General features: G+C 50.0%; 1 protein-coding gene across 7 annotated transcripts in view; it reads right to left on the bottom strand.

Annotated features, from left to right (window-relative positions):
• grb14 (growth factor receptor-bound protein 14) overlaps positions 1–21,652 on the bottom strand; it is a 33,058-nt gene extending 11,406 nt beyond the window's left edge. Inside the window, exons 1-4 of one of the 7 annotated variants that reach the window (XM_047047878.1) lie at positions 21,374–21,652; positions 16,289–16,878; positions 14,486–14,588; positions 480–636 (exon numbers count right to left, since the gene is read on the bottom strand). In XM_047047878.1, coding sequence (XP_046903834.1) covers positions 480–636; positions 14,486–14,588; positions 16,289–16,467 — 439 coding nt within the window. In that variant the 5' untranslated portion in view covers positions 16,468–16,878; positions 21,374–21,652. The other 6 variants (XM_047047879.1, XM_047047881.1, XM_047047880.1 and 3 more) reach the window with 6 other exon arrangements.
• Between the last annotated feature and the right edge of the window lie 124 nt (positions 21,653–21,776).

The following is a 21,776-nucleotide window of genomic DNA, read 5'->3' as shown; positions in this document are numbered from 1 at the left end:
ATAGATGACAATTAAGTGATATTATTGCACACAACATACGGGTTGTTTGGACTGGGCGTGATGAAGCAGAAAATGCTGTGTTTTCAAAAGGAGCAGCTTATCATTTAATACATGAATTAAAGCACAGGACCACAATGGAAACCAGTCATGCAAATGATATTTTGAACGCACAACAAAAGGTTACCAGACAAACCAAACTACAGGCAAGAGAAGCATTCCAACCAGAGCAATGATCACAAACGTCACCAAAATACACTGCTAACAGGATGAAAGAAATGAAGGAGGCAACAGATGGGTGAATTATGCAACGTGTGCAACAGTGTGAAGACATCTTCCCTTCTGACGGCTCCTTAGTCCTGCAGGTCTCCCGTCAGCAGGAACATGCCGGACACAACCCTCCTACACCGTGGGGAACCCCAACTCTCGGGGCCTCACCATACAGTCACAGGAAGCACATAAACGACCAATGCAAACCATACCTATGCCCAGATGGGAGAGTTGTTCAAACAAGGTCCAGCTGTGGTCATCGATGCAATGGTTCTTCAGCACAAACAGCTGGCAGATGTCCCTGGCAGTGATGTCACTGGGAACCTCCACCGCTCGGCTGGTGTTGTCCTCATTGTACACTTTGATAACCTGTGTAGGGGAACAGGAACGTACACACAATCAGCTACCACCTCGGAGACGTTGAAGCTTCTTTAGTCCCCGGAAGGGTGGGTACGAAGACAAACTTCTACAACAAACCGTATTTCCTATTTGATTTCTCACGAGTGGAAAAGAAAGACAGACCAGGGAACTGAAGAGAATGTGTTTGAGCAAGGTGTCAGACACCAACAGGCTTTGCAGGTCATGTAAAAAATAAAAAATAAACACTTCACATCCTTTGACCCACATAATGGTTTAACCCACATTTACAGCATCTGACGAATACCCAGAAGTATGTTAGCAACACTCAAGCACCAAGCCCCATGTCCTAAAACATATTTTCAGCCATGTCTCAAGTAGATGGGAAAAGATCAGAAGATACATAAACCCTGGTGACGAGGACTAAGCAGTTCATCCCCCCAGAGGGAGACTTACCTCAGTGTTCGGAGCACAGTTGACTTGGGAGTTGGAGCTAGCTCTGCAGCCCATGTAGGGCTGAGCGCACAGCATTGCAAAAGAGGCTCTTTGTGAGAAACATAGAAATATGCATCTGACCAGGCAGAGTATGTCAGCTGGGAAGCGACGCAACCTCTCCCTTCCTCTCTCTCTCTCTCTCTCTCCCTCCCCCTCTTTCTCTCCTTCCCTCCCTCCCCCTCCCTGCGCTGCAGCAGAGCAGAGATGAGGTAACTAGACTGTGCAGTCTCTCTCTTCGTGCAGAGCTCTCCTTAATGCACAGATCTATGTCACTGGAGTTTCTACCCAATCACCTGCCACCTTACTCCCCACCTACTGCCCCCTTCCCTCCCGCCCAAAGTGCCCAGGACCAGTTTGCCCCCCTCCCCAGGAGGAGGGGGAAGCAGAGGCACGAGAGAGAGGGAGGGAGAGTCACAAGGCTTGTTCCCACCCCCTCCCTCTCTTCTCCAATTCACATGCCCATGGCAAGTCCTGCGTGAGCCTGAGAGCGATCACAAAGGTGCTGGTCAACTGTAGCGCTAGCCGGTCAACTGTAGCGCTAGCCGGTCAACTGTATAACGCTAGCCGGTCAACTGTAGCGCTAGCCGGTCAACTGTAGCGCTAGCCGGTCAACTGTAGCGCTAGCTGGGTAAAATCTAGTCTAAAGTTGACAAGAGATAGGCGGGGCAAGGATTGGGGGAAGAAGCACAGTAATAATCAAATGTGTCTGCTTTGACTCCCACTCCCCTCCCCGAGCCGGGATCTTGGTGGAAGGAGGCAGGGCTGGGCAGGACAAGACAGCCCTCTTTTGAGGAGGGAAAGGAGGTCAGAGCGCTCCAGCAGGGCTGGGGCTACAACCTCCACAGAGCCAGCAGCAAATGGGAGCCCTTGACTATGACATCACCGCTCACACAAGTCAACCATCTGGTGTTGAAGCAGCCAGTGTGGCAACTAGCACCACTAAACACCTCAGAAGGAGCCAGAAGGGTTGTGTTGCAGAGATGACTTGAGAGGCTAACTATCCCACATGTTTCCTTGCATTGACAGGCACACCAGTACTGGGATGACTCTTGCTGCGTTTGTATGGTGACAAGCTGAAAGAGATGTTCATCTCATGACTGAAGCCATGGCCCACGACACCAAAAATGCATTTCCAGTGTAGAAAGAGGAAACTCTGTCCTCTCCCACTCCTTTTCTGTTCCAAAACGGACGAGGGAACATGGATCTAGGCAGGCTTCCAGTTGTTTCCCTGTGTGGAAGTCCAGTGAATTCCTGTTGCTGTGAATTGGCCAAATTGAATCTCTGAAGGATCAGGTTTCATAGGGACCAGACAAGGGCTGGGCAGTAGCTGAAGAAGCTTTTTAGTGCATTAGTGTTGCCGACTCGGGTTCAAGTTACTCAGCACAAATAAACGATGCTATTGGCTTGACACACAAGTTGAATCTGGGTTCCAGGTGGGAGTGACAAGACGCTGAAGGTGTTGATGAAATTCACCTTTTAAAAAGGAACTGATTCATATGAGGAAATTGTATAGTTTTGTGCATACTTCATCCAATAATTATAATAGTATCTAACAAGATATAGCTTTGTATTTATGATCATCAAAAGGTTACATGATTGGGATTTATTTGTTTATCCAAGGATGCACACATGAACAACTATCTGAATGATTTTAATTCATCTTTAATGAGGTGTTTAAAAATACATGTAAAAGAGAGACAATGTGCAATAAAAAAAAATATGGGTTTTATGAAATTGAATCAATTTGTCAATTTTGACATTAGATTTTTTACTATTCTTTTTAGACAACATCGCACAAAACATGCAACTGCTGCAAAGGGAATTCCCACAGTTAGTGAAAGAGGCCAAGTCCATTAGAATGAATTCCTCTCCATCTGAAGTGCATGAGGAAAGCAAACTCCCAAGACTCTAGAAACACCCGCTAGCCTCACACACCAGGTCTGGAGATCATCTGACCATCATCTAATCACAGTTCCAGCTAAGCCAGCGTATACTGTGGTTTTTTAAAAGCAGCCTGCCTGCCGTGCTGAATGACCAGGCCAGGTGGGGTGCTGCAGAGAGCGGCTGTTGTCTGTCGCTGGGAGAACAAAGAGCTGCATTCATCTGCTCTCCCAGCACCATGTGCGGACTTGTGCGTCCTCCTGCCTCAGCAGCCCACGAGCACAGCCACATCTGCCAAACTCACTTCCTCTCAGGCCATACTGTGGGGACGCTACACAGCCAGTCAGTGGAGAACACAAACGATACGGATCCACAGCATACAGCCGTGGAGCCTAGAAACCGTCCCTGTAGAGAGGAAGAGGGGGGCAGGATAGAGGTCCACTGACTGAAGCTTCCAGTTAAGTGAAAAGTAGAGCAGGCAATTCATCCTGACGGCAACTAGATACCAGACCCTCTTCGCTCCACACAGCAAACGGGAAGTGTGCCCGCGCCTGACTCCAGATAACCACAGTGGTTCTGGAGCTGAGGGAGGTTAGACAGCAAAACACACTGTGTGCCAGGCGACACGAGGGGGCGGAGGGACCAGAGAGGAGCTGGGCAACAGCGATGACGACGAAGGGAACAAGAGACACTGAAACAGGGACAGCAGCCCACGGCCCCCCCAGCCCTCTGAAGCAGTGACAGTAGCCCACAGCCCAGCCCTCTGAAGCAGTGACAGTAGCCCACAGCCCAGCCCTCTGAAGCAGTGACAGTAGCCCACAGCCCAGCCCTCTGAAGCAGTGACAGTAGCCCACAGCCCAGCCCTCTGAAGCAGTGACAGTAGCCCACAGCCCAGCCCTCTGAAGCAGTGACAGTAGCCCACAGCCCAGCCCTCTGAAGCAGTGACAGTAGCCCACAGCCCAGCCCTCTGAAGCAGTGACAGCAGCCCACAGCCCGGCCCTATGAAGCAGGGACAGCAGCCCACAGCCCCCCCGGCCCTATGAAGCAGGGACAGCAGCCCACAGCCCAGCCCTCTGAAGCAGTGACAGCAGCCCACAGCCCCCCCAGCCCTGTGAAGCAGTGACAGCAGCCCACAGCCTCCCGGCCCTCTGAAGCAGGGACAGCAGCCCACAGCCTCCCGGCCCTCTGAAGCAGGGACAGCAGCCCACAGCCCCCCCCCGGCCCTCTGAAGCAGTGACAGCAGCCCACAGCCCCCCGGCCCTCTGAAGCAGTGACAGCAGCCCACAGCCCCCCCCGGCCCTCTGAAGCAGTGACAGCAGCCCACAGCCCCCCCCGGCCCTCTGAAGCAGTGACAGCAGCCCACAGCCCCCCCCCGGCCCTCTGAAGCAGTGACAGCAGCCCACAGCCCCCCCGGCCCTCTGAAGCAGGGACAGCAGCCCACAGTCCAGCCCTCTGAAGCAGGGACAGCAGCCCACAGTCCAGCCCTCTGAAGCAGGGACAGCAGCCCACAGCCCAGCCCTCTGAAGCAGGGACAGCAGCCCACAGCCCAGCCCTCTGAAGCAGGGACAGCAGCCCACAGCCCGCCCGGCCCACGAGTCGTGCTGTTGAATATAAACACTACACCCAGCTCAGGGACGAGGCACAACAACTTAAAAACTTAAGGCGTGCAGGAAGTCAACAGCCTTTTCAACCTGGCTGGATAAAACCCCAGGGGAGAGTGAGATCTCGACGTGTCTGCTTACCTCAACATGCAGCTTAGCGAAACCCAGGCGGGCGTGCAGGTCTCCTTATCTCAAGGACGGGATCGGGTGGGAACAGGTTACCCACTGGAGTGGTTCTGCTTTTACCTTGAACTGCACTCCCACAGACACAGCTCTATCTGGCAGCAGCTGCTCCCCTTCTCTCCGGCAGCGCGCTGGACCCAAGCCGTGGTCGTCATCCAGTGTCCTTCAACACAGCCCTCTGCACTGCTCTCCTCCAATCACACCTGTCCCCTCTGCACAGCTCTCCTCCAATCACACCTGTCCCCTCTGCACAGCTCTCCTCCAATCACACCTGTCCCCTCAGCACAGCTCTCCTCCAATCACACCTGTCCCCTCTGCACAGCTCTCCTCCAATCACACCTGTCCCCTCAGCTCTGCTCTCCTCCAATCACCTGCCTGCTCTGCAGACTCAAGTGTGGGTGTGTACTATGTAAGACGGTGGTCTTCAACCCTGGTCCTCAGGGCCCACTGTCCTGCATGTTCCCCTGGTCCTCAGGGCCCACTGTCCTGCATGTTCCCCTGGTCCTCAGGGCCCACTGTCCTGCATGTTTCCCTGGTCCTCAGGGCCCACTGTCCTGCATGTTCTAGATGTTTCCCTGCTCCAACACACCTGGTTGACAGACCACCATATTAGACAGTACACAGAGCTACAGATATTTCATCTGATGATGATTGTTCTAAGGCTTTGAAGGGAGCACAGCAAGTGTGAAAGAAGTTTTGGGCCTATATGTACAATGAATGTGTTTCAGGAAGAAGCTTGATACAATGTATGTCAATTCAACTCCATTTGGTAGAGATGCCACCTGTAGTTTTATAACACCTAACTAGGAGACATGAAGTCTAAGAGACATGAAGTCTGGGTGACCTGATAGGGTTCTTGTCACCTGGGGGGAAGAGACAGTTGGTCTGAAGAAAATGTGGATTCAACTGTATTGTTCTAAGGATTTAACCAATGACAGAAGAGAATTGGTATAGCTTCAGGTCTGTAGGATGGACCAATGGCTTTTGAGAACTGTTGTATCTATAAAATGGTCTGTTGAAGAATGTTGTGGGGGGTTCAGGGCCATCAGCTGAGTAGTGCTGGTGGGCTGGATTCTCCCGGTTCCATTCTAGAATGCTAGATGGAGCTGTATGGAATTGTCTTTGTGTTATTGTCTTATGTTTGTGTGCTGATGATGTTATGTTGGTAACGTTATTATGCTTAAACCTACGTCAAATAAACATTAACTCTATACTTCACCAGACTTCAGCTTGAACGATCGATTGTCTGCAAAAACTACCACGACACAGTCAGTGGAGCTGTCACATTAGGAACAAGTTTCCCATGAAAATGTTAGGGTGGGTTCATATATTTCAGTGATGTTTCAAATTCTCCTGTCCTCTACCACAGTAAAGTGTTGAGGCTGAACTGGCTACAGACTCACAAGCTGGTGAAACTGGCCACACTGGTGGTTCTGTCACAAGACGTTTCCAGATTATAATACTCTTGCCGCTCAACTTGTCAGAAGGTTTCCATTCCAGAAAAGCGCTGATAGATACAATGAGGTCATTGGCCACAGATTTAACTTAATTTATGGGATCGTCTTGGCAACAATTTAGAGTCTCATCCTCTGATCCTGGGACAAAGTGGTCTTTAACCGTTCTGCTAACACACTTGCACATGCTGCTAACACACGAGCACATAGTGCCATAGAGCTCTACAGATGCCTGGCAGATTTCTCATCAGCAGTTGCAGAAAGGAAGTCATGGACAGTGGGGGAATGAAAAGCTTGTCAAACTCACTGTCCTGTCGTCTCCCCTCCCTGCTTCCAGCCCAGCAGGTTCCCAACGTCCCGTTTAATATTTATCACATCATGTCACCTCAGACTTTCTGTTTGTTGCCCTCCCAGCTTTGCAAAGTGCAGTGAGGAGTCACAACATCGACGCGGAAGCGATTCATGTGCTGAACACCACCAAAGGCGTTGATATTACGCAGAATATAAATTGCGGTTTAAACAACATGGAAAGCTTGCGCTGCAAAGATTGGGACATTTCCCCTGTCTGATCCAGAAGAACCATCGGGCGTTCAACTCAGCATCTTCAGCTTGCTTCCTGTGGTGGAGTTATCTACTGTCCTGGTAACCAGGGAGAAGCAGACAGCTCACAGACAGCTCACAGACAGCTCACAGACACATAGCCTACCCTCTTCTGAAGACACAGTGGAGTAATGGCTGGCAAGGTGACTCTCCTCGCATGGAAATTCATGCTTCTCCCTTCAAAACAACAATTAAAAGGTGAAATCAGCCGTACACACATCCTGGTATTCTAAGTCTCAAGAACGATGTGAGCTGTGGCTCCCCAGGCAGAAGGCAGCTTCTTACCCAGAGGGTTTCCAAGAGTAGAGAGAGTACAGTACAGCAAGGTTCCTCCTCCATGAGCCGTGCCACAGTGAGGTATACCCTCCAAGTGTGAGACACAGACAGACTAAAGTCTTTCCCTTAAACACTAACTCCTCCTTTGTCCTTGGAAATGTTTAACGTTTCCCCCCACCTCCCCCAGCTCCCCCACCTCCCCCAGCTCCCCCAGCTCCCCCAGCTCCCCCACCTCCCCCAGCTCCCCCACCTCCCCCACCTCCCCCAGCTCTCCCTTTCAGAAAGACACTACCAGAAAACAAGACACTACCAGAAAACAAGACACTACCAGAAAACAAGACACTACCAGAAAACAAGACACTACCAGAAAACAAGACACTACCAGAAAACAAGACACTACCAGAAAACAAGACACTACCAGAAAACAAGACACTACCAGAAAACAAGACACTACCAGAAAACAAGACACTACCAGAAAACAAGACACTACCAGAAAACAAGACACTACAAGAAAACAAGACACTACCAGAAAACAAGACACTACCAGAAAACAAGACACTACCAGAAAACAAGACACTACCAGAAAACAAGACACTACCAGAAAACAAGACACTACCAGAAAACAAGACACTACCAGAAAACAAGACACTACCAGAAAACAAGACACTACCAGAAAACAACACTTGATAAAAATAGTCTCCCCGGGAACACAATTATAACGCTGAAGGTCGAAGAAAGCTAAACTTACCTCCTATCAAGGTTATGAATTCCAGGGGAAAGCAGATAGCATTCGGAAATTAGCAGCCACATCCCAGTGACTAAAAACAACATGCGGTCAGTCACTAAGTACAATGTGAGGTTTTTATTGCCCACTAGCTACTGTAGGTGATACACATACAGGTCTGGGGTTGTTATGAAATATATAGTATTTGAATACAACGTTGTATGAATACAATGTTCACCAAATTTGCCAACATTAAATGTCACACAAACATACAGTATCATCAACCATGACTAGGTGTTTTAAAAGGACTTGAACCTAATTCAGGCAGAACTTAACTGTCGTACAAACTACACTTTACTGTCGAAAAAACTACACTTCTGATAAAGTTGAAGAAAAGATGTGACCACAGAGACACAGCTACTTGATCTGACTAGAGCAGGGGGGGGGGGTCTAAGTCAGGCTGAGTGTGTGTGTGTGTCCGCAAGACAGTGTGTGAGTGAGTGAGTGAGTGAGTGAGTGAGTGAGTGAGTGAGTGAGTGAGTGAGTGAGTGAGTGAGTGAGTGAGTGAGTGAGTGAGTGAGTGAGAGAGAGAGAGAGAGAGAGAGAATCGCGGGGTCCAAAATAGCTCTGCAGCAAGTTGTTCCCACAACCACAATTGCCACAATTCATTATCCACATCTGTTTTACTGTAAGGGTGAACAAAGAGGGCCTTGTGAAAATGAGAATACTGACTGTAACGTAGATAACTGACATTTATAGGTATACACACCAATAAATGTGAAGACCAATAAATGACTATATGTGGCTAGATACAATATGAGTATTAGAAAATGTGTGCATGGTGTCAGGGGTATTTGAACTTCATTTAAGCACCAGCTTCATAAACAACAAATCATAGAAATGTAGACATTATTCCTTACACCCAGTACGCACAGACAATACTATAATGAACTACAACTACTGCCTTCAGTAACGAATACAAGGGGAGCATGAACCAAAGCGTCAGAGATGGAAATTCTTTTCATCAAAAAGCAGTAATGCAATTAGCAGAACCACACGGTCACAGTCGAAGAAGTAGAAATGCTTTGTCTGATGCGACCACACAAGCCCAGCCAGGCCCAGCCCGCCCCAACCCGCCCCAGCCCGCCCCAGCCCGCTCCAGCCAGGCCCAGCCCGGCCCAGCCCGCCCCAGCCCGCCCCAGCCAGGCCCAGCCCCAGCCAGGCCCAGCCAGGCCCAGCCCGCCCCAGCCCGCCCAAGCCAGCCCCAGCCAGCCCCAGCCAGCCCCAGCCAGCCCCAGCCAGGCCCAGCCAGCCCCAGCCCTCGTATGGAGGGGCCGGGGGAACTGGAGACTCGGACAAAAAGATATGACTAAAATACGCCTACAGATGACATGTGCAGGAGAGACTCTCTAGATGGAAAGATAAGCATGTTTCCTTATCATGCAGGACGACGATTCCTGTTCCTACGTGGAGCCCCAGAACACGTGTGTAGACAGGGGGGGTGTGTGCTGAGCCTTCCTTATACCCAAATAAATAAAAGCTAAACAAACAAAGCTCTACCTCTGGCTAAACTGCACAGAGCAGAACCGACAGGTCCGGAAGCTTCTGAGCTGCTTGAATCCCCACATAAGCACACAGCCTGTACACCTCCAAGGTTCTCACTTCAACGTTATCTTCCACTTGTGCAAAAACAGCGTTCAGGTAAGCCCATGCAGCACTGTTTCGTGGGAGTACGACTGCTGATTGGGAGTTAGAGGAGGGTTGGGATTCCTTCCAGAGCAGGAGCAGGCTAGGGAGGCTAGGCACCAGTGAGCGTCCTCCTCCCCCCCTCATGAGAACAGGGGAGCAGGCCTAGCCCTGGGACTGAGCGTTTATCTGGAGCCACAGTGTATCCTAGAGAGCACAGACAGGCAGATGCTTCAAGCTATCACACAGCCCACGACAGACAGGCAGACGCTTCTAGCTATCACGCAGTCCATGAATGACTTGGGAGTGACTGGAACCTGATTGATAACATAGTCTCTGCAGCTCTCATAACAAAAGGCGTCTCCAGACACCCCGTCCTTGAGCATGGTTTGATTTAAAACAGGACCCCCTCCACAGGCCTGTCAGAGGGCAGGGCCTGCGACTTACCAGTCGACTCACAAAACACACGCTAACGGCAGGACCCAGATGACTGCGCACGTGCATCCCTGTGTGAAGTCTATTTAGACATACTTCCATTCTAATTCTAACTAATCATATAAGCACACGAAAACCTGCCAATGACATTGAGCAATATGCGTTGTGCGATCATCGTTCAACGTAATGTGCAAACATACTGGCTGAGCTAGAAAAGGGTGCAGTAAAGTTGAGCAGATTTCTGTGCGTTGTGTGAACTTTTGCTGACAAATGACAAGAATGTGCTGAGCCACAACCTTGAGGCCAACCAATCATCCACCTACATGTGTACACAAGGTATAAGTTCCTCCTGAGAGCAGAGTGATGGCTGTAGACTGGGGAGACAGGCTGCCGTGCGTCACATGGCTGAACTGAACACCAGCACTGTCTGGAAGCAGGGGGTCTGTCTGGTGTGCGTCTGGGTCTGGTGAGAAGCCAAGAATCACTGCCCAGCCCCCAGCCCTCAGCCCCGGACATCCAGTCTCTCTCCGCCACACGACATGGACACACAGTTCAAGACAGATCAGTCCACTCCACATAAACTCAGTCCTTACGGCCCACTGTCCTGTATGTTCTAGATCAGTGGTTCTCAACCCTGTCCTCAGGGACCCCCTGTCCTGCATGTTCTAGATGTTTCCCTGCTCCAACACACATTCAAATGAGTGGTTGTTATCAAGTTCTGCAAAAGTCTGATAACGACCCTTCATTTGAATCAGGTGTGTTGGAGCAGGGAAACATCTAGAACATGCAGGACAGTGGGCCCTGAGGACTGATTTTATGTGGAGTGGACTGATCTGTCTTGAACTGTGTGTTCATGTCGTGTGGCGGAGAGAGACTGGATGTCCGGGGCTGAGGGCTGGGGGCTGGGCAGTGATTCTTGGCTTCTCACCAGACCCAGATGCACACCAGACAGACCCCCTGCTTCCAGACAGTGCTGGTGTTCAGTAGGGGAACATGCAGGACAGTGGGCCCTGAGGACCAGGGGAACATGCAGGACAGTGGGCCCTGAGGACCAGGGTTGAGGATCTGGGTTCTGTGGTGTGGTCCTGGGGGCAGCGCGGGCGGCCAGGCAGACATGGCCTCGCCTCGGGGACCTCAAGAGGTGAGGTGAGAGGTGTCTCAAAAAGCTCAGGTTGGGTTCCATCTCACAAGGTAGTAACACGAGTGTCTGGGTTAGAATTTTATAAGACGCAAACTTATTTTCTGTAAACGTCTGCTCTACTGATAAACCAATTGCTTTAATTCCTTCTAAATGAAAACTTAAACTTAAGATCAACTGAAAATCCAGTTGAAGATTAATCCTCACACAAAATAATTAAGTCCCCTGAACTTTTTTTGTCCTCAAAAGATAAGCGATATTAAAATGCTATGAAGAAAGAGAACATGCACACAGCAGACGACGCTGTGTGTGGGGAACACAGCAGACCACGTTGGCTCTGAGAGCTGGTAGAGTTCATACTCAGAGGGTTCGAGGCAGTGAGGAGTTGGTGGCTTTGTTATGGAAATGAACCATGACACTGCAAAAGCGAGGGTGGCAGGGGTTTATGCCGACTGGTTTCTCACGCCTGCCATAGCTTTTAAAGCCAAAACAATGTCAAAGCAAAAGTGCCTTGCACAGTTCAGAAGAGCCATTCAGTTCAACCCCCGATAACTCAGAGCCTGGTTGGTCACACACTGGCTGCTACAGTTGCCACAGTACCTGACACTAACGGCAGGTTTCCCAACAAGAACAATCACCCAAACGTTCTACTGGTAGTTTAACAGTGCTCTGTAGAGAGATCAGTTAGGTCTGATGAACTGCCGTTCTCAATGGTCTGGACACTTCCCAATAAGCAGTTGTCCTAGGAAAAAAAAAAATATATATACACAAAACTTCAACCAGGGTTATGGTGGAGGTCTCCATAGTGATCCTGCTGTTTCCATGTCTAGGGTTTAGAGCGCTGGGACAATGATTTTACTGGTTTGTGAAGTTCTGCAGCAGGGTGGGTCGTGACCTCATCATTCTGGGATTGTGACACAAACAGCTGTTCAGCATGACATGCTCTCTTTGTCTCTCCCAGAACCCAGCAGCGGACACGGGTGAGAGAGGCTGGCAGAGCCTCCAGGGGCCAGCGGGCCGGGGACATCCCTGGGGACATCCCTGGGTTGTGTGAGGACCACGTTGACACGCACTAAGGAGCCAGGGTGCTCAAGGAGGAGGTCATTCTACTTCAGCCTGGCTGAGAAACTCAAGGATTGATCTCCCTCGCTCCTGCACAGAGAATGCCAAATCCACGCTAATCCCACAGACTGTCTTCACAATAGAGCAGTGAGGGCATTAGAGAACTGCAATCACACCCTAATATTCACATGCGAGTCTCGGGTCAAGTGTTGGGGGGAATGTGAGGGGCTCATTGGAGAGCCAGGCTTCGTGCAGACGCTGAAGCGCAGCAGGCCTCTTATCAGACCACAGAGGAGAACAAACAACAATCTGATTAGGCGGCGCTGCATTCTAAACCTCACAATGGAAGGCTCCACAGCCCACTGGCTGACACAGTGATAAATACATGCTGAAAGAAACTCATTAAAAGCTGAGCGAGGTCTAATGCCGTTGATATTCCTTGGTTGGTTAGCATTGAGCTCTGTAATTTCAGGCTTTCCTATGAGTCAGAGGTCTAGGCTGAAACTCCTACCCCCCCCCCCCCCCCCCTCCACACACACACACACAGACCAGACACATACACACACACAGACCAGACACTGAGTAAGTGAGTGAAATCAACACCTGCAGTGATACAGACACCTCCATGGAATGGGGGTTGGGTCAAACTACCACAGTCCTGGGGAAAAAAAAGGTATAGGCAAGATTTCTATTTTAAAATCCCTGCACTTTTGAAGCATAACCATAATTGTTAGCTTTCCGGCGTAATGAGTGTGCTCCTATTTTAGTACCTGACACAGAGCAGGACTCTCATAAATCATAAACTACTGTACAGATTACACACAGGCAGAAATCTAATCATACGTCTACAGCAGAAAAGCAACATTGCCTCTGAGCTGAAGTGCGTAAAACGGTAAGATTCTGATCTGTGTACGGTCCTGGGCAACAAATGTGTTTTCCCTCTGCTCAAGCAAGGCTATATTTTGGGTTTCACATCATGTTCGTTTAATGGCTTCTTTCAAATCCTAGTTCAGTCAGGATCTCACGGTCACATGGTGTGTGGATCGTCCATGAGTGCTGACATGGCATTTTCGTTACCTCAATTATCCTCATTTTCATACTCACTCGACTGGTTTGTCGTTCCTCATGGCCTGCAGTTAAGAGTCTGATCACAAGGCAGAAACACCACACAGCTATGAAACACCACACAGCTATGAAACACCACACAGCTATGAAACACCACACAGCTATGAAACACCACACAGCTATGAAACACCACACAGCTATGAAACACCACACAGCTATGCGTGAATATGAATTTACACATGTCTCGCGGTTGTTTTCTGGCAGTCATCCCCATTTCAACACTGCCTGCGGTTTCTAAAAGAGAATGGGGGGGGGGGGGTGGCACAGAGGAGGCCTTGTGCCTCCAGAGGAGGCCTTGTGCCTCCAGAAGAGGCCTTGTGCCTCCAGAGGAGGCCTTGTGTCTCCAGGCAACATGTTTGTTCCCCCCAAACCCTAGCCCTGGTCGCAGTGTAGCGTAGGGCAGTGTAACCTAGAGCAGTGTAACGTAGAGCAGTGTAACCTAGAGCAGTGTAGCGTAGAGCAGTGTAGCGTAGAGCAGTGTAACGTAGAGCAGTGTAACCTAGAGCAGTGTAGCGTAGAGCAGTGTAGCGTAGAGCAGTGTAACCTAGAGCAGTGTAACGTAGAGCAGTGTAGCGTAGAGCAGTGTAACCTAGAGCAGTGTAACGTAGAGCAGTGTAACCTAGAGCAGTGTAACCTAGAGCAGTGTAACCTAGAGCAGTGTAACGTAGAGCAGTGTAACCTAGAGCAGTGTAGCATAGAGCAGTGTAACCTAGAGCAGTGTAACGTAGAGCAGTGTAACGTAGAGCAGTGTAACCTAGAGCAGTGTAGCGTAGAGCAGTGTAGCGTAGAGCAGTGTAACGTAGAGCAGTGTAACCTAGAGCAGTGTAGCGTAGAGCAGTGTAACCTAGAGCAGTGTAACGTAGAGCAGTGTAGCGTAGAGCAGTGTAGCGTAGAGCAGTGTAGCGTAGAGCAGTGTAACCTAGAGCAGTGTAGCGTAGGGCAGTGTAGCGTAGGGCAGTGTAGCGTAGGGCAGTGTAGCGTAGGGCAGTGTAGCGTAGGGCAGTGTAGCGTAGGGCAGTGTAACGTAGAGCAGTGTAGCGTAGGGCAGTGTAGCGTAGAGCAGTGTAACGTAGAGCAGTGTAACCTAGAGCAGTGTAACCTAGAGCAGTGTAACCTAGAGCAGTGTAACGAAGAGCAGTGTAACCTAGAGCAGTGTAGCGTAGAGTAGTGTAACGTAGAGCAGTGTAACGTGGGCGCTCACCTGAGTTGCACTGCAGAGGCATTGGGAGCCGAGTGAGGAGGTGAGCTCGGGGAAGGGGTTGGGGACCGGACAGGACAGCGGCTCCTCGACCTCTTCACTTCTCCTGGAGGGTGAGACAGGCGCAGTCGACCGATCATAATGTTCACGGCTCAAAATGTTTATGCATGTTTCGTCAAATAACATTGGTTAGACATGTTTACCGGTATTACTGTTTGGTATATCCATGTTGCTATGACAATTTCCCCATCAAGAATTGGTAAAGTTCCATCTATCTATTTCCACCCCACCACCGGAACCTTGAACACGTACAACGACGTGGTGTCAGTTTCTATCTGGGCCGGTCAGGGCGGCAGTGCTGGTGTCATTGTGCTGCTGTGTGAGACTGCTGGGGGCGTGTGCAGAGCAGAGGGCCCAGGAGCAGGTCAGGAGACGCACCCCAGCCTCCTCCACAAGCCTCCCACCCCCCCCCCCCCCCCCCCCCCTGCGACCCAGGACTGGAGTCAGGCTGGGTGGGGGCTGCCTGAGCCCTATACGTTCTCAGGTATTGTTCGGCCTCTGTTGTCTAGGTTCAAACACGAGCAGAGAGGGTGAGACAGGGACACGAGCAGAGAGGGTGAGACAGGGACACGAGCAGGGAGGGTGAGACAGGGACACGAGCAGAGAGGGTGAGACAGGGACACGAGCAGAGAGGGTGAGACAGGGACACGAGCAGGGAGGGTGAGACAGGGACACGAGCAGAGGGGGTGAGACAGGGACACGAGCAGAGAGGGTGAGACAGGGACACGAGCAGAGAGGGTGAGACAGGGACACGAGCAGTCGTAGGGTCCCTGCCCCACTCCCAGACAGTCAGCAGACACATCAAGACCCTGCGACACATGAAATAAGGCACCAAGATAACAATGTTGCCCTCGTCTGCACTGAGAGCAGTCCATGTTCACCCAACCATCACTCAACTCCCAACTCCACCAGCCCCTGGTTGAGGACATGGTTAAACAACACTGTTTGCTCCCTTTCATAACCCTGTATGTCCCAGACAGCCAACGATGATGGCCCTGTCAAAGCCTCAACACCTGAGAGCCCTCACGCGGCTCCTTGTGTTTATTTGCCCTGAGATAAGGGAAGAGGTAGCCCCGGGGTGCGCTGTGTGCTTCTGAAACGGCAGCCATTATGTTTCCATCATCAAGCGAGAGAAACGAACCGCCGTGGGACTAGCCCGAGTGACAAAAGCGTAAAAATATAAAAATGGCCCTTAAGATGTAACATGGTGGTGCGGAAAAGCCCTCGCGTCCTATAAGGTGCATCTGTGCCATTTCTTTACAGCTCTGTAAACACACCAGTTACTAAGTTACTAATTACAAACTGCAAAGTAACAGGTGCTTGATTCAAAGCCAGTTCTTTTAGTGTACTATCACTATTGGGTAAAGCCCTTCACAGACAGTTGTGTATTCACTGCATCAAGTGTTTACAGGTACAAAGTACAGCAAAAAAAAAAATCCCTTCAAAAGGACCTCTGTGACCTGCTCTTGCAAATACAAAGGGGGTACTATTCTTGTGTAGGAGAGCACATTGTATGTGCTCACTAATCACATATGTTAAAGATTAACCTTAAAAGTAGTGAGTAACTGTATGAACTAAAGATAGATATGCTACTTGAGTCGCCGGCGAAAAGAATGGGATTGCAAATAGTTAAAAAAATACTGAGCATTAAAATAAATGTTAAACTTTTTCCCCTTTTCCAGCGAAGCGGTCGCAGTCCTTCAGTCGAGTACAGGACTGGGACTAAAAAACATGGCGTTGCCGTACCTATTGGCCTTGCAGAGAGCAGTCCTGGAGAACTGGGCATGTGCTGGGTCCTGTGGAGCCCGGAGAGGGATGAGGGCTGCACTGGGCAAGGCACTCGTGTTCCTCTTGGCACTCTGAAAAATGTCTGCTTTCTCCGCGAGGCTTCCAGGCGTGTTGAGCTCCTCCAGTGTGTTATTCATATCACCAGGAAGGCACCAGCTACATCCACGGCATCATCTGGAGCAGAGAGAACACACGGCTGGAGGGAGCTGGTAAGAGCACAGTGAGGTTTGCCTGGCTGGGTTCCTCTGCTCACAGCACAGCTAGCATGCGCGCACACACAGACACACGCCTCTCCAGCTCATCTGCTGCTCATGGGGCTGACCCAGTGAGGGAAAACTAACCCTCCCACCAAAACATGATCCACCACAATAAAGTTATTTTTATCGCGATGACTCCTAAAAGAGCCCTCCTCCTCCTCTGCTCTGACACAGTGGCGTATTCTAATCCACAGATCTGTTCCGTCCTGTGTTCACAGAGTACACAGTCTGTCGTTTTGGTATTCAAAATGTTCTGTTTTGTTTTGTCCTGATGATTTGGCTCCTCTCTACCTGGAAAGCAGCAGACCAGCGCACACACACACACACACACACACACACACACACACACACACACACACACACACACACACACACACACACACACACACACACACACACACACACACACACACACACACACACACACACACACACACACACACACGGTTATTCGTTGTTAGTACAGTACGCAACTTAGCTCTGTAATGAGTCCTGGAAGGCTGCCAGGGCTGTAAACCAACTGTTCCTTTGTTATGGACTTCGCGCAGACAGCCCTGATGCACTTCTGTAAACGGCAGGACTGCTCTGTCGAGGCGACCGTGTGGATGTGTAGAGTAGCCGGGCTCAGAGGGCTGGGACAGGCTCAGAGGGCTGGGGCTGGGATAGGCTCAGAGGGCTGGGACAGGCTCAGAGGGCTGGGACTGGGACAGGCTCAGAGGGCTGGGACTGGGACAGGCTCAGAGGGCTGGGACTGGGACAGGCTCAGAGGGCTGGGGCAGGCTCAGAGGGCTGGGGCAGGCTCAGAGGGCTGGGGCTGGGGCAGGCTCAGAGGGCTGGGGCTGGGGCAGGCTCAGAGGGCTGGGGCAGGCTCAGAGGGCTGGGACAGGCTCAGAGGGCTGGGACAGGCTCAGAGGGCTGGGGCTGGGACAGGCTCAGAGGGCTGGTGCTGGGACAGGCTCAGAGGGCTGGGACAGGCTCAGAGGGCTGGGGCAGGCTCAGAGGGCTGGGGCAGGCTTAGAGGGCTGGGGCAGGCTTAGAGGGCTGGGGCAGGCTCAGAGGGCTGGGACAGGCTCAGAGGGCTGGGACAGGCTCAGAGGGGGGAGGGGGGAGCGGTCCACATGATAACATCAGAGATGGTTGTGTGATCCAAACACTGACTGGGGAACTGTACATGAGAAGGCTGCTCGTGCTTGAGGTAACATCTGGAGCTGCTAGCTGCTTAGCACCAGCGCCATCTTAGACTGGATGTTACTGGACAGCCTCTATAGGGAGTGCTTCAAGTCTAGTAACAAGTAGTCATACAGTAGTACTAGTATAAAGCAGCTGTGGTACAAATGTAATTTGGGTAAAAACCAGGTTCAAAACTGTACATTACAATCTAGCATTGAGAACAGACCCAACAGGCCTTCCAGCTTCTGAAATGGAACACGTCTCGTCCTTATCGTCTATGCGATTCTTTTAGAAACGACCATTACTGAGGTATGCTTCGGCTGTTGTGTAATGGGTTCCAACAAAGCGTTACGTTGAGGAGCCTTCATGACCCGAGCCAGGCTGCAGCTGAAGAGGCTCTCGTGTCACAGCTGCTGGAGGCAACTCCTCCAATGAGATGGAAAACAGGACACATCTGTGCCAGCCAGTGCTCCTCTCCTCCTCTAAAGCCGTCCGGGTAAAGGACGTTGTCTGGCAAGACGCGCCACAGCGCACAGATCCACCTGGCTTGAGTTCCCCTTTTCTCTAAAACACAACAACATGTGAAAAGACTTCTCTAAAGACCAACACGACACCGCCACAACAGGAAACAACCACACAGGGGACAAGACTGCTGTGGAGATCACTAGGGTGAAGGTACATCGTGTTTTCAGTTGAGCATTTTCGACCAATTACAAGGAATGGCACTAGGGAGAGAACGTGAGGCAGAGGCAGTCACACTGAGGCCCAGTGGAGGCAGAGGCAGTCACACTGAGGCCCAGTGGAGGCAGAGGCAGTCACACCAAGGCCCAGTGGAGGCAGAGGCAGTCACACTGAGGCCCAGTGGAGGCAGAGGCAGTCACACTGAGGCCCAGTGGAGGCAGAGGCAGTCACACCGAGGCCCAGTGGAGGCAGAGGCAGTCACACCAAGGCCCAGTGGAGGCAGAGGCAGTCACACCAAGGCCCAGTGGAGGCAGAGGCAGTCACACTGAGGCCCAGTGGAGGCAGAGGCAGTCACACCGAGGCCCAGTGGAGGCAGAGGCACTCACACTGAGGGCTGGTGGAGGCAGAGGCAGTCACACTGAGGCCCAGTGGAGGCAGAATCAGCACACTGAGGGCTGGTGGAGGCAGAGGCAGTCACACCGAGGCAGAGTCTGGGACAAGGACACTGAGGCTGATGCCAAAAATAGCCCCTGGGGCTGAGACACATTTTTCTGGTATCAGTCAATGTGAACGCTGTATAATTACATTAGTAGAAGGCTGGAGCCCATACTATTTCAGGCATCGATGCCGCCTTGTCAAGTGTTGCCACCATGACAACTGGACAATAGATTGCAAAATCCAGTTTTTGCCTGTGTGCGAACACACACATCAAGTGTAATATTAGAGAACGCAATCAAATCTATGCTGATCTTTGACGGAGCTAGAAACAGGAATCCTTCAGATGCATGCCTGTGCGTTTCAAGGCATCTCTCTGAACACAGCCTGGAAACACAACCATATTAGTGTTCCCCTGAGGAGCTGCTCCACACCCCAACATTCAGCAGGGCACTGAAAGCCATCCATCTGGGTTCTCAGTATCCACTGCTGAGACGGTGTGCACTGAGCTGACCTTGTCTCAACAGCCTGTGTGTTCCGCAGCACGTCTGCAGCCACTGCTCCTCTCCACAGGGGCTGGGGGGCTGGAGCTGGAGGGCTGGAGCTCTCAGATCTAACCCACTGCTCCCATCACAGGGGTGGTTAATGAATATGAGCGCGTCTTCGCTCCACTAACCTCACCCCAAGTGAGTGACATGCAGGAACGTCATGCCATGAGCTCCCATGCAGGCACAGAGGCCTCTCCTGCCCTGGGTCACTCAGCAGGTACTGGAACAACACATTCACTCTGTCCCAGTGGGTGACACAGACTTTATGACAAGCTGCCAAAGCCAAACTCTTAAGTCAAGGCTGGGTGGTTTGTCTGTACCAGGAACAGGTGTGCAATCACATGAAATACCATCAATATGAACCAAGCCATTTTTCCCAATTGGAGAAACAATACATGATCTCACCCAAATAACCACCTTGTCACAGCACACTAACCTAGGCCTATTTCCACACATGCCCATTCAAGTGGGTTGTGCTTACAGACACGGTGTAAATGGTTATTCTTAGACTGTCACATAGAAACATAATTGAGCATTAGAAACACAGCATGTATATGACCGAGTGTCACTTTGACCTTTACCGCAAAACTGACTAAACAGGCTGACCATCATCCAGCTGGCTTCGAAAGCTCACGGAAACAACTTGAAGTTTCTGTATCAACACTGATGTACAAATAAACAAACGTCATCACCACGTACACTCCGTATTCCCACCTCTGACGACACTGTTCTTTTTAACACACATTTGGAGAAAATGAAATATGAGCCATTACGTGCATGGCTGGTTGAACGGCTAAAATTCCTCATGCTGCTGCTGGATTAACAAAAGACAAAACCTCGTAACAAAACTGTTAAACGTAAAAATATTTTGCGGGAAATTTGTTGGTGCTACAGCCCCAAATACATCTGTTTAAACAGAATGATCATTGTGGGGAATCTTGAAACGCTAAAAAGCAAGCCCTAAGGACTTTAACAGTTAAACTAACTTGGTTCAGTGGAATTAACGTGAAACTAGTGATATGGCAAACAGCCAGATACTGCATTCAGGCACTTCAGCAGAAGCCATCAGAATCTGTGATGCGGTAAATCTCAACAGTGATTTCTGTCTCACTACTAACAGACAATAGTTTTGTAGAATTTACAAAAAGCTTCATTTTGAACTTTAAATAAAGAGTTACAGAAAAACAGACAAATGTGTATTCAACTAGTAATGATTTTCAAGGCTGGAAGAGAAATACAAAAAAATGATAAAAGAATATATCCAGCTATCCATGACAAACAGCCCACTCACTCAACTGTTCCTATTGACATACATCTAAAGACAAAATCCCTGATCAAGCCTGTTGACTTACAGTATTAGTATTTTTTAATAGATTCATAATTTGTGCGCTCTGTAATTCATGAGTGGTCCGTCTGTTGCAACAGGTTAAGATTCATGTGGACCTGTTTCAAGTGCTCTACTTTCAAACGAGTATCAAGCCCACGCCAGCGGTCGACTACAGTTTAACACAAAGGCAGAACTGTAGCGGCCGCTGCCAAGTTTTCTTATTGCCAGCACTTAGAATCCCTGGTTTGTATTCGAACTAGGCTTAGTTTACTAGAAACATTTCCATCTTTAATGCAGCCTACTATTAACATGCACTCATTAACCAAATACACTTTGCGAAGCTTTTAATACTGCAGGGAAAATGTACGCACGTTCAAATGGAATATCCTCTTCAGCCAGCTGATCAGTTTTCTAATCGAATGTCTCTGAAAATATCCGCCCTCACTCTCTACATGTTTAATGTAGTTTGCAGTACCCAGAACATGTATTTACAACCCGTTTCCTATTGAAAAAGTTCGTAAACTAAAGCATACTAGAATGCAGTCATCCATTTGGATCCAGATGGACGTTACCATGCAAAAACATATAATGTACCGCAGGTGTGCCACAAGTGTCGTAAACTTACCTGATGACACAGGAAAAAAAAGACTGAGCATGCTTGTGCTCGCATGCACAAAATTAAAAAAGGAAATTATGAAATACGGAAACCAGTCGTCTCCCAATTCCGACACGTTACTTTGCCATCGTTTTCATCAGCTACCTTGTTCACCCTGTACTGGTGCGGATTTGCGTGTCTCTATCAACAGTCCTCATTACTGTCATACTGTTCTAACAAGTCCACGCACACAACAGGTGTTATATTGGCGCGTGAGCTTACGTAAAGAATAAAGCTCGCGCTCTGCCTGTCGTTACCTGAGGAGCTACAGCACGTGAAACCGTATAGATCACGTGACACTTTTGTTCAGAGTTCATGGTTTGTGGGTGCTTTGACATCTATACGTTAATGTCATAGAGTTAGGTTAATGTCT

This window comes from Hypomesus transpacificus, chromosome 23, assembly GCF_021917145.1.
Source record: "Hypomesus transpacificus isolate Combined female chromosome 23, fHypTra1, whole genome shotgun sequence".
Lineage (NCBI taxonomy): Eukaryota > Metazoa > Chordata > Actinopteri > Osmeriformes > Osmeridae > Hypomesus > Hypomesus transpacificus.
This window is presented reverse-complemented; position numbering and strand designations above follow the sequence as displayed.